At 37.3% G+C, this 13,346-nt stretch overlaps 1 protein-coding gene across 1 annotated transcript in view; it reads left to right on the top strand.

Moving 5' to 3' along the window:
* The window catches only part of ERC2 (ELKS/RAB6-interacting/CAST family member 2), a 792,499-nt gene that overhangs the window by 285,031 nt on the left and 494,122 nt on the right, over positions 1-13,346 (top strand). The window contains exon 5 of the mRNA XM_042929693.1: positions 7,989-8,156. Within this exon, the coding sequence (XP_042785627.1) occupies positions 7,989-8,156 (168 nt within the window). The remainder of the gene's footprint in view (positions 1-7,988; positions 8,157-13,346) is intronic.

Below are 13,346 nucleotides of genomic sequence, written 5' to 3'. Positions count from 1 at the left end.
ATTGCTGAAAAGAAAAAAAAGTGCTGGATGAAATATATTTTCAAAAGATAAATTTAAAAATGTACTTATGAACTGTGAAGTTAGGAAGAATCTCAAGGGTCAAAACTAAGCCAGAGCAGAGGGCTGGAGTGATAATAGAGCACTGGTTCTATCTTCTTGTTGGCATTTGCTAGATATGTGAACTTGAGCATTAATTTCCACAGTCATGGGGCACTGAAGTAAAAAGACAGAAGCCTGGGTCTGTTCAAGAGGAAGAGCGGTAGGAATTCCGCTACCACATTAAACTGGGATCCCAGACAGCCACACTCTTAGTACAAGGGTAAACTAAAAACCTCCCCACCGTATGTTTCTTCCACCTAGACTAGGAGAATCCAGGGAAAATAATCTATTTTAAAACTTTGAGCAAAGTGAAAGGTAAAAAAAAACTAGTTTTAAGAATCCATAACCACAGATAGCCCTTGCACCAACGTACAATGTGAGGTGATCCAAAAACTTCAAGTAGAGAACAGAGTTTAAAGGGGTCCTTGGTTGATAGTGCCCCAGGTATCGGCAGAGACAAATGCTCTGAAGGCCCACATGTTCAACTTAGACCTCAAAGTTTTTCTCCAGATAAGAGTCCAAGAAACGAGCACACAGTAAAAATCTTTTAAAAATCACCAAGTTTGAAAACAAACAAAAAAAGCTACCATAATTGATAGCTGGTAGAAAGAACAAACAGTAGAATCAGAAGGCAAGGACTTCAGAAGTGGGAGTTTTAAGACAAACACTATGAAATAAGCATGTTTAATATGTTTAAACAAATAACAGAGGTGATTAAAAATATGAATAAGGGGAAAGAAACTATAAAGATATCAAGCACAAATTTATAAAGGACTTAACAAACTCAACACCCCCAAAAACAAATAATTCAGTGAAGAAATGGGCAAAAGACATGACTAGACACTTTTCCAAAGAAGACATCCAGATGGCTAACAGACACATGAAAAAATGCTCAACATCAGTCATCATCAGGGAAATACAAATTAAAACCACAATGAGATACCACCTCACTCCAGTCAGAATGGCTAAAATTAACAACTCAGGCAACAACAGATGTTGGCAAGGATGTGAAGAAAGGAGGTCTCTTTTGCACTGCTGGTGGGAATGCAAACTGGTGCAGCCACTCTGGAAAACAGTATGGAGGTTCCTCAAAAAATTAAAAATAGAACTACCCTATGACCCAGCAATTGCACTACTAGGTATTTATACAAGGGATACAGGTGTGCTCTTTTGAAGGGGCACATGCACCCCAGTGTTTATAGGAGCACTATTGACAATAGCCAAACTGTGGAAAGAGCCCAAATGTCCATCGACAGATGAGTGGATAAAGGAGATATGGTGTGTGTGTGTGTGTGTGTGTGTACACACACAATGGAGTATTACTCGGCAATCAGAAACAGTTAAATCTTGCCATTTGCAACTACGTAGGTGGAACTAGAGGGTATTATGCTAAGTGAAATTGGAGAAAGACAAATACCATATGACTTCACTCATATGAGGACTTGAAGATACAAAAAGATGAACATAAGGGAAGGGAAGTAAAAATAATACAAAAACAAGGAGGGGGACAAAACCTAAGAGACTCTTAAATACGGAGAACAAACTGAGGATTGTTGGAGGGGTTGTGGGTGGGGGGGTGGGCTAAATGGGTAAGGGGCATTAAGGAAGACACTTGCTGGGAGGAACGTTGGGTGTTATACATAGGGGATGAATCACTGGAATCTACTGAAATCATTGTTGCACTGTATGCTAATTAACTTGGATGTAAATTTAAAAAAAATAAAAAAATAAAGAGAACCAAAGAATGTCTAGAAATAGGAAAATATAAAAATGGAAATTTGAAAGTTTAATAAATAGGTTCAACTGTGGAATGATCATAGCAGAAAAGACATTTAATGAGCTAGAAAACAGAGTAGTATAAAGTAAATAAAAGATAAAAAGATGAAATACATTAAAGATAAATTAAGATACATAGAAGACAGAATAAACAGGTTTGGCATCTGTCTAATCAGAGTTCTAGAGGAAAAGAGAGATGGAGTAGGGACAAAATCACTACACAGAAGCCATATTTGAAGAGTGGAAAGCTGAGAATTTTCCAAAACTAATGATAGATACAAGTCCATAAATTCAGGACTCTTTGAGTACCCCAAAGAGGAAAAGAAATCTGCCCATTTACATAAAATCTCAGAGGCAAAGAAAATGTTTTAAAAAGCCGTTAGAGGGATGCCTGGGTGGCTCAGTCGGTTGAGCGTCCGACATCAGCTCAGGTCATAATCTTGCAGTTCATGAGCTTGAGCCCCACGTTGAGCTCTGTGCTGACAGCTTGGAGCCTGGAGCCTGCTTTGGATTCTGTGTCTCCTTGTTTCTCTCTCTCCCCTTCCCCACTCACATTGTCTGTCTCTCTCTCTCAAAATTAAATAAACATTAAAAAAATTAAAAAGCAGTTAGAACATTTGTCCAAAGTAGATATATGAATGGCTAATAAGTATATGAAAAGATGCTTAATATCATTAGTCATTAGAGAAATCAAAACCACGATGACATATTACTTCATACCCACTGGAATGGCTATAAGTAAAAAGATAGACTAACAAGTTTTGGTGAGAGTATGAAGAAATTAGAACCTTCATATATTGGTAGTGGGGATGTGAAATGGTGCAGTCATTTTGGAAAACAGTTTAGAAGTTCCTCAGAATGCTAAACATACAGTTATCATATGGCCTAGCAGTTCCACACCTATATATATGTACACAAGGGAAATAAAAACATATGTCCACACAGACTTGCATATGAATGTTCTTAGAAGCATTATCCATAGTAGCCAGAACATGGAAACAATGTGAGTGTCCCTCAACTGGTGAATGGATAGACAAAATGTGGCATATTCATTCAGTGTAGTATTATTCAACAATAAAAAAGAATGAAGTACAGGTACATACTACAATATGAATGAACCTTGAAATGTCATGCTATGTGAGAGAAGACAGTCACAAAGTACATATATTACAAGATTCCATTTATGTAAAATTCCCAGGATAGGCTAATTCATAGAAACAGAAAGTATATTACTAGTTGCTTAGGGCTGGGGGTAGAGAGTGGGGAATATGGAGAGTGACTTCTAATTGTTACGAGGTTTCTTTTTTGGAATGAAGAAAATGCACTAAAGTTTGATTATGATGATGATTGCACAATTCTGTGAATATACTAAATACCATCAACTCTGTGACTTAAGTGGTTGAATTGTATGGCATATAAATTATATTTCAATAAAGCTATTTTAAAAAGCAGCTAATGGAGAAAAGTCCCATTACCTGTAAAGGATTGAATTTGGAGTGATAGCTTGACTTCTTAAAAGCTTCTGTTAGCCAGAAGATGGCTGAGAGAAAAAAATATCACTTAACCTAGAAAATTACTTTTAATGCTCAGCAACAATATTAAAAAAAGAATGATGTGGTATTTTTAGACAAAAAAATGGAGTTTGCCACCAAAAAAATCCCACTAAAATAAATTTAAATGATTTGTTTCAGGTATAAGGAGATTTCTAACAGAACATCTGATATGAAGGAATAATATTGAACAAACATAGTGACAAATGTGGTAAATCTAAATAAACATGGACTATAAAGAAAGTAATGATGACGGGCGTCTGGGTGGCTCAGTCGGTTATGCATCCGACTTTGGCTCAGGTCATGATCTTGTGGTTTGTGGGCTCTAGCCCGTGTCAGGCTCTGTGCTGATAGCTCAGAGCCTGAAGCCTGCTTTAGATTCGGTGTCTCCCTCTCTCTCTGCCCCTCCCCTGCTTGCATGCTGCTTCTCTCTCTCAAAAATAAATAAACATAAAAAATTTTTTTAAAAAAAGTAATGATGAGTTAAAAACAAAACAGGAAAGAACTAAAATACATGACAGCAATAACGTGTATGTCAAGGGGATGGTGGCTGAACTGAAAGTGTCTCAAGATCCTTATATTTTTCTGAAAGAAAGTAAGCATAGATTGACTTTAGACTTAGGTAAGTTAAAAATGTAAGCAAGCTATAATTTCTAGGGTAATAACCTAAAGGTTAGAAATAAATGAAATAAAATAAATATAAATAAAGGTATAAGTCTTAAATGAGTAGAGGCAAAAAAAAAATAGGATAAAAAAATCTTTCAAAAGGCAAGAACGAAAAGAAGAGAAATAGAAATGACAATATGTTTAGAAAGCACAAGGTAGATGGTTGAAATAAATCACATGTGTCTGTAATGGTAATAAATGCTCCATTTAATTTTATCAGAGAGGATAAAAGAATATGGATATATGCTATTTGCAAGAGACATCTACAACATAAAGTTAATGATACATTGAAAATGAAAAAAGACACATTAGCCAAATATTAACTGTGACAAAGGTGTTACAGACTTTAAGGCAAAGAAACTATTTTTGAGCCAATGATTATAGACTTGCACTCAACAATTTTTGGATACATATTGTTTTCTAGCACACAGTGCACAAAATACATTTATGATAAATGACCGCATACTCTGTCATAAAGCAAGATACACTAATTTCAAATGATTAGTGTATTAGAGACCTTGTTCTCTATTCACAAAGCAAAGCAAGCAAGAAAAAACACAAAGATAACTAGGAAACATCCATGTATTTGTTGAGTAAGAAGCATAATTATTTGTGAGTTGAAGAATAATATATATGGAGATCAGAAAATATTTAGGACTGAGCAACAATATCAATATTATGTATCAAACTTGGGGTGCCTGAGTGGCTCAGTCGGTTGAGCGTCCGACTTCGGCTTGGGTCATGATCTCACAGTCTGTGAGTTCGAGCCCTGCATCGGGCTCTGTGCTGACAGCTCAGAGCCCGGGGCCTGTTTCAGATTCTGTGTCTCCCTCTCTCTCTGACCCTCCCCCATTCATGCTCTGTCTCTCTCTGTCTCAAAAATAAATAAACATTAAAAAAAAATTTAAAAAATATTATGTATCAAACTAGTGGGATCAAGCTAAAATGATACTGACAGGGAAATTTATAGTCTTAAGACGTATTTGGAAAGAAAAAAAGGTGAAAGTTAGATAAGTATCTAACTTAGAAAATTATGAAAAGAAAATAGAATAAATCCAAAAAAGTAGTAGGAAAGAAATAATTAAAAAATAAAAGAAGAAATTAATGAAATAGAAAATAAGAATGTTAGGGGCGCCTGGGTGGCTCAGTCGGTTAAGCGTCCGACTTCGGCTCAGGTCATGATCTTGCAGTCCGTGAGTTCACGCCCCGCATTGGACTCTGTGCTGACAGCTCAGAGCCTGGAGCCTGTTTCAGATTCTGTGTCTCCCTCCCTCACCCTCCGCTGTTCATGCTCTGTCTCTCTCTGTCTCAAAAATAAAATAAAATGTTAAAAAAAATTTATAAAAAAGAAAATAAGAATGTTAGACGACCAACACAGCCAAAATTGACTCTTTGAAGAGATTATTTAACATGACATGCCTCTGCTGAGACTCATCAAGAAAAAGAGAGTAAAACTAAAGAGTATTAGGATGACGAAGACAGTCATAGATGCCATAGATATCAAAAGATATCTTATGATATCAAAAGATATTTTATGAAAATTTCCTGCTAGGTAAAGGTGAGTATTTAGATAAAATGAAAAATTCTTAGGAGAAAAAAGTTATCAGAATTGATTCAAATAATTAGAAACATGAATATTCCTTTAACCACTAATGATGGATGAAGTAAGTAATGGTCTTTGGAGAAAGAAAATGCCAGCTTTAGCTGATTTTACTGTTGATTTCTAATAACAGTAATGGGAAGATTTTAATTTTACACAAACCATTTCAGAACACATTAAAAAAAGGAGCACTCTAAATTGGTACTAAAACCTGACAAGGACAGCACAAAATGGGAAAATTACAAACCAGTCTTATCCATAAACATAGATGAAAGATCCTGACAAAATAGCAAGCTGAATCCAGTAACATATAAAAAATACAGTACATTATGACTAAGTGGAGTTATTCATAGTTGTGCAAAGAGAGCTGAGTATTTTAAAAATCCATTAGTGTAATTCATTACAATAACGTATTAAAGGTGAAAAGTGTGATAAATCATGAGATACAGAATAAAATGTTTATTAATATTAAACATTCCTTAATGATTAAAAAAAAACAACTCTTGGCAAAGTTGTAATAAAAGGGAACTTTCTGAAACTTAAGAGCGCCTATAAAAAGCTAAAACAAACATCAAACTTAATGATGAAACATTGAAATTCTTCCCTTTAAGACCAAGAACAAGATGAAGGAGCCACAATTTCTACCAGGCCTCTCTGTCTTTCTGCCTGGCCTGTCCATGTGTCTGGTATGGGCTTCTTCACAGCTTGGTGGTCAGGGGGCAGTTAGACTTCTAACATGGTGGCCAGCTTCCAGCTGCCCGTCCTCCTATAGACAAGGGCCAGAACAGGCATGCTGACACTTTGGCTGCATCTAGCTGTTGAAGTAAGCCACAGTTTAGCCCAGGTTCAAGAGTAGGGTAAACAGACTCTACCTCTAGTTGTGAGGAGCAGCGTGTGTGGACAAGTGACAAGTCATCTTTGGAGATCATTTACCACAACTCTGTCAGGCTGGCACAAATGTAAATGTCTGGTGACATAAGACATCGGCGAAGATGTGGCATGACTGGCACACTTACACACTGCTTGGGACCCTGAAAGTGAATATAACAGCTTTGGTAAACATTTTGGTGTTCCCCAGTGAAGTTAAGGATGTGCACACTATGTAGTCCAGCAATTTAACTCCTAGATTATTTTTGCTACATATACCAGGTAATATATATAAGAATGTTCAGAATAGCACTTTTTGTTTTAACAAAAAAACCTGGAAACAAACCAAAATGTCTATTAATAGCAGAATGGGCAAATGAATTGTGGTGAAGTCTTACAGTGGAATTCAGTGAAAATGAACAAATTTCATGTACAATAACATGATTTAATCTTCAGGACGTAAGATTGAGTAGAAAAAAGCAAAGTACTAAAAAGAAATACACAGAACAAATAAAGTTGAAATGCAAAAAAATATATGGTAAAAAGATAAGCAAGAAAATGACAAACACAAAATTGAGGGTGATAATTATTTCTGAAGGAGATAGAAATGGGTTGGGACACAGGTAATTCTAATGATCTTTTTGCTGAATTGAATGATGGATGTTTCTTGTATTATTTTTCCTTATACTTTACATCATTTTGTGTTATTTTGTATCTTGTCAGTATTTAATATAAACAAAAAAATCTTTAATGCTTACTTTTTTGGAGGGGGGTAAGAATTCTTTTTTGTCAAATGATGCCCTTGAATGATCATTTCCACTGTGGAATGGCAGAGAAGGACCAGGGTATGTCTTGGGTTAATTACCTTCATTAGCAATCTGTTGACCCTTCTGAGGATAATGGTGAATAGTATATGTGATTTCATGGGTAAGTCTGTTCAGGAAGCCGCCATTCCACTGTGAAGCTTTGTTCTGAGTGGGGTTGATGGTAGAAGACAGTCTGCTGACCTTACCTTTCTATTTTCTGTACTCTCCGCCATCTTTACAGAGCCTCTCCAGACTTGTAAGAACTTCCAAAGCCATCTTTTTGGTTTTTTTTTTAATGTTTATTTATTTTTGAGAAAGCTCATGCCGGGGAGGGGCAGACAGAAGGGGACAGAGGATCCCAAGTGGGCTCTGCTCTGACAGCAGTGAGCCTGATGTGGGGCTCAAACTCATGAACCGTGAGATCATGACCTGAGCTAAAGGTGGATGCTAAACCGACTGAACCACCAAGATGCCCCCCAAGGCCATTTTTAAGCAAACTCATGGCTTGCCTTGTTGGAGTAATGATCGCTGACTATTGAAAATTAAGAGACATCGGTAGTTCTCAAATGTAAAGAATAGGAACTGTGGCTTCTAATTTCTTGCAATTTTGTTGCTGTTTCACAGATTGATCAGCTGAAGCAGGAGCTTTCAAAGAAGGAGTCAGAACTTCTTGCCTTACAAACAAAGCTTGAAACTCTTAGCAATCAAAATTCAGATTGCAAGCAACACATTGAAGTGCTTAAAGAGTCGCTTACTGCCAAAGAACAGAGGGCTGCCATCCTTCAGACTGAGGTAAGGCACTGTTTCACGATGCCAGGCACCAGACGTTGAGTTGATAGAAAACGTCCTACCTGGACAGCTTTCTTTAGAAGATCCAAACCTTTGAGGCCAGATTTGTTTTGGATGTCAGATATTCCGGGGATTTTAGAAAGGTAAGACCCATTGCATGTATCCTAGATTGCATAAAACTCCCAGTGGGGATATAGTAACACCTTGTAAACAAACACATGACTATATCTGCAGAGAAAAAATTCCGCATACTAAAGTAAGGTAAATTAAGACTGTGTAAGTAGCATACTATCAGTTCATGTCTGATTGTGCCACCAAAAGAGTTTGCTTCACTCTGGAATTTTTTTTTTTTCATTTTTTTCAGAGTTTTTTGGATTTGGGAACCACAAATAAATCATTGGATCTAGAATGGTTTTATCGAAAATCATAAAAAAGTCAGAATGTCATCTGCCTTACTTACTGTGTGTCTGTATAGGTTCCCCGTCCTGGCACCCATGATTCCAGGGGTTTCTTACTTCCTAAAGGGTATCTTTACTTTTCAAGATTCTTTTACTCATTGAAGAAAGTCGATTTTTGTATGAGTTTCTTGAAAGAAATGTTGGTTTAAGCTTTGTGCAGTGGCAGTATCTAAGCCAATGAGGTTTTTCCGAGGTGCACTTATTGCTAATTGGAAAGAAGTGCTGGTTTGTTATTTCTTATTCAAACTTAGAAGAAAGCCTAATATAAGTTACTGTCCTATTTCCTTGCTTCTCCTCATTGGATTATATCTTTGGGCCTGCTAAGATAGGCAAAACACAAGCTAGTTACTATGTAAATAAAACAGTTGCCAGAAAATAAATTATTGCATGTGGGCAATAGCAAAGAATGCGATGAATCTCCCTGATGTTTTCTGTTGAGGCAGTATGGTAAGTGGATTACTGTAGGAGAAGGCAATCTAATTGAGTTACATGTTCTCTCTTGAACTCTTTAAGCTGTGTTTTTGTACGTATATGCTTTTGGGTCTGTGGGGAGGTTTAGATTTTCCTTAGAAATAATATGGCCATGGAGTAGGCCTGTGCCCTCAGTCAGGGTGCAGCAGAATGTCCAGAGGTGAAAGGAAACAACTTCCAGATTGGATAGGCCTTGGCATGGACCTGACTCAGCCCCTATGCCCTTGACATTGGCTAATAGGCAGTTATTTGATTGCTGCAAACCAAAATGATCATTTTGGCCTCAGTGATGTAGATATCTCACATTTAAGAAAATCATTTTCAGTTTTATATAGTTTTATTGTGAATTTGAAAGCACGGATACTTAATTTTGCAAGGCAAACATTTGAACTATGCCATAAATTGGAAGACAGCTTGTATCTCGTTTGAGGAGGCTGCAGTGAATAGTATCTAGAACTGTGCTAATACTGTAGCCACTAGTCACATGTGGCCATTCAAATTTGAGATTCAGTAAGATTTAAAATGTAGTTTCTTAGCACATTAGCTAGCCATAGCACACTAGCCATACTTCAAGTATTTAATAGTCACATGTGACTACTGACTAGTGAATGAGAAAGCACAGCTATAGAACATTTCTGCTATCTAGCACTTGTCTAAATAGGGGTTAAAAACTATGGCTTGTGCGACAAATCTTGCCTTATACCTGTCTTTGTAAATAAAGTTTTATTAGAACATAGCTGCACCCTGTCATCTACGTGTTGTCTTTAGCTGCTTTTGTGCATTAACAGAATGATTTAATAGCGACAGAGACCATCTGGCCCTTAAAACTGAAAATATTTACTCTCTGGCCCTGTACAGGAGAAGTTTCTCAAGCCCTGGCATTGTGATTTTGTAGGAAGAGGGTTGAGTGGGAGTTGGAATGCCTGGCTGGTCCTCTCTCTAGCAGTTGTACTCTGAACAGGGCCAGATTGTTTGCTGACCCCTGTTGTAGAACGGGGGTCCAGTTTTGTTTTCACAGTGGTTATTCACAACACACAGTTGTGTTGGGTTGGGGAAATACCAGCATTACTAATAAAGTTAGTGTAAAATTCTGTTGCTGTGTATTAGGTAGAAGGAAATTTGAGAAGCAAGGCAGTCTGCTGTGGTATTACTCAAACAGGGAGTCAGGCTTCTTGATGGTTCCTTTTCAGCAGGAAAGAAAGAAAAGTCAGCTCAGAAAGGCTCACTACCTCCCTCTCACTACCTTGCACAGATGAGTGCCATATCCTCTGGCCTCTTTCCCTTTTCTTATACTCTCCTCAGTATTTTACTGCTCTCAAATTAATGTAGTCCAAATTAGACCTATACATTTTTCATGAAAAAGACAGTGGTGACATTAGGATAGCTTCTGTCCCATGCTCAATAATTAAAATGACCCAATAAAGAGATGGTGCTTTGAAGTAGAAAAAATTATTCTCAATGTGCAAAGAAGATTTTCTGGTTTCCTGCTTTGAAGTTGGGTGTGTGAGATTAATTATTTTATCAGCTGAAACATCCAAGGAAATTTCTTTTGCCTTTTTTCTTCCTTTAAAATCTTTGTAAATGGAAATGGAGAAAGTTACCTAATGATGTCCATCTCTAAGGGGAAGCAATTTAGGTTGAAATTACCTCTAATTGTTGGATCGTAAGCAAAGGATTTTTGCCAACAGGGTAAAGTACATTAAAGTGATTTTCCTGCTTCTTGGAGAAACAGACAGAAATAAGTCTCCCTACCTAACTGGTGGTGAGTTAGTGGGCAAGTACTCAGTGAATGAAATATGTTCTGTTTCATTACACCCTACAATGAAAGACCTGAGTTTATACTCATATGAAAGATATGGTGCTTATTCTTGGAGGAGGTTATATGTGATTGTTCCTTCCAATTAGATTCCTGGGTCATTCCTAAAAGCTCTTGCCAAAACAGAAGAGGGCTGTCTCTAGAATGGGAAGAGCCTTGCTGGTTTATCTGGAAAATCTGTGCCATCAACTAGCCAGTTGGCTACTCTTAGAATATGATATAAAGGACAGATGCCACTGGCTTAAAGGTTCATCTCTGCAAGGAGGGGCTTTTGCTACCAGGGGATTTGCGTTTAGGAGGTAGTAGAATGAAGGGTGGGAGGCAAGTTGTCTGGGTTTGTGGCTATGTGGCTTGGCTCCTGGGATGGTTTGTTTTAACTTGTATAAATGCCCAGACACTCTTTGACATGTGTGCAATAAATCAATGGAATAATAATTACACGCACACAGATATATACCACATAGCTTGTAATATAACATTTTACCTTTTTAAACCAGCTTCAAAGGACCCCAAAGCCAAGTTTCTTGTTTTGCTACTTCCCTTGATGTTTTCTATGTACCAACTTACCTCCATCTGCCAACATATTAATTCCATGGCAGTAGAGATAATAGTGAATTGGCTTTTTTAACACCTTATTTTTCTGTATTTCAATGATACTTACCAACATATTCATAAGTTAAGGAGAAGAAAGTCCTAGCTATTATTCTATGATCTGAAGTAAAGTGTGTGAAGAACAGAGCATTTAGAAGCAGGAGATGTGTGGACATGCCTTCGCACCCCGCCCCCCCCATTTAATAACTTGTCTGAGCCTCTATGCCTTGATTTATGAAATGGCAGTCACTGTGCCAGCATGATGCATTTATGTGAAAAGTGCTTTGACTCTAGTAAAGGGTTCTAGCTATAAATTGTGTTGATTACCATCATTGCTGTTATTATTATTACTATTGTAAGTCAGGGATGTTTGGGGAATACCCTACCTCACTTCTTTTTTTTTTTTTTTAATGTTTATTTATTTTTGAGAGAAGGACAGAGACAGAGTATGAGTGGGGAAGGGGCCTAGAGAGAAGGGGACACAGAATCTGAAGCAGGCTCTAGGCTCTGAGCCATCAGCACAGAGCCCAACGCGGGGCTCGAACCCATGAACCAGGAGATCATGACCTGAACTGAAGTTGGACGCTTAACCAACTGAGCCACCCAGGTGCCTCCCATCTCACTTCGTTAATCATGCGTTCTCTGTGTTCTGCCTCAGTGGGTCTCTTTTGAATTTGTGGTTGCATTTACCAAGCCACAACTTTTATATTTTAATTGGGTCACTTTTTTATGTCTTAGAGTGATACAGAGAAATGAAGGTACTATGAAAGTGCCATCTATTTTGTTCTATCCCCAAATTAAGAGACTTCCTTCTGTTTTCCGGCAGGTAACACTTTTCCCCAGCCCGGCATGATTTCCAAACTGCCAGGCCTGGCAACTCTTTTGCATGTTTTCTGGAAGATGTGTTATATGACAGTGGCATATAATGCTTGCTTTTGTACTCATTTCTGTTCCAAATAGGTCAGGGAAGAGTTCTACTTGTTTAAAAGTAGACACTTCAGAACCTATTAACAGGTATGTAGGGATTTTGTGTTCACAAAGGCAAGGGAAGGGGCAATATATCCAGATTAGGTTAGTGGCAGCTCCATAGAAGAGTCCATAACATTTTTGTGTTTGTTTTTTTAAATGTAATCAGTATAGAAGAGAACTTCATGCAATCTATAGGCTCTCTCATCAGAAAAATTTACCTTGGCACATATACGTTTATATTCACATGCAATCATGTATATAATTTTAGGCAGTTTACAGATGCCCTGAAGCATTTCCAAGAATTTCACATTAAAGATCTCTCCCTGTCCTATAGATTCTGTGCATTTTTTCATTCAACACATAAGTTTTTAATGACTGGATATGGTTCTTGCTTTTATCCAGCCAACACTTTGTTTGGTATATGGATATATGATAGAGAACTGATTTATACTACCATAAACACTCAGTGATTTCATTGTCACTGGTTGATGATAATTCCACACAAAATCTTAATTGGACTTCATCTTCCTTCTACTGTTTAAAAGCAGATAAATAAAGGAAGGAAAGAAGACAAACAAATAAATGTTCAGTATCTTTGAAGATTAAAGTATGTAAGCTGTATGAAAGGTCCATTTATATCTCATATAATTGAAGGCTAATGTTGCTAAGGTGATTATTGGACAATGTTAAGGTTTTATGCTTTGATTAAAGCTGGTCCTCTATGAGTCCACACTCAAGCAAATTGACTTTCCTTGAGAAAGGGAATGGTATTTATGGGGTTACAAACACTGCTGGGTTGATTATTTCATGAGTTACTGCATCTACTTAGAAGTGCTTCAGTCTGCTGTACTTCAGACAGATGCTTCCCTCGACTTGACTAAGTGAAGC

This window comes from Panthera leo, chromosome A2 (assembly GCF_018350215.1).
Source record: "Panthera leo isolate Ple1 chromosome A2, P.leo_Ple1_pat1.1, whole genome shotgun sequence".
Lineage (NCBI taxonomy): Eukaryota > Metazoa > Chordata > Mammalia > Carnivora > Felidae > Panthera > Panthera leo.
Note: the sequence above shows the minus strand (reverse complement) of the source record. Positions and strands in the feature narration are given on the sequence as shown.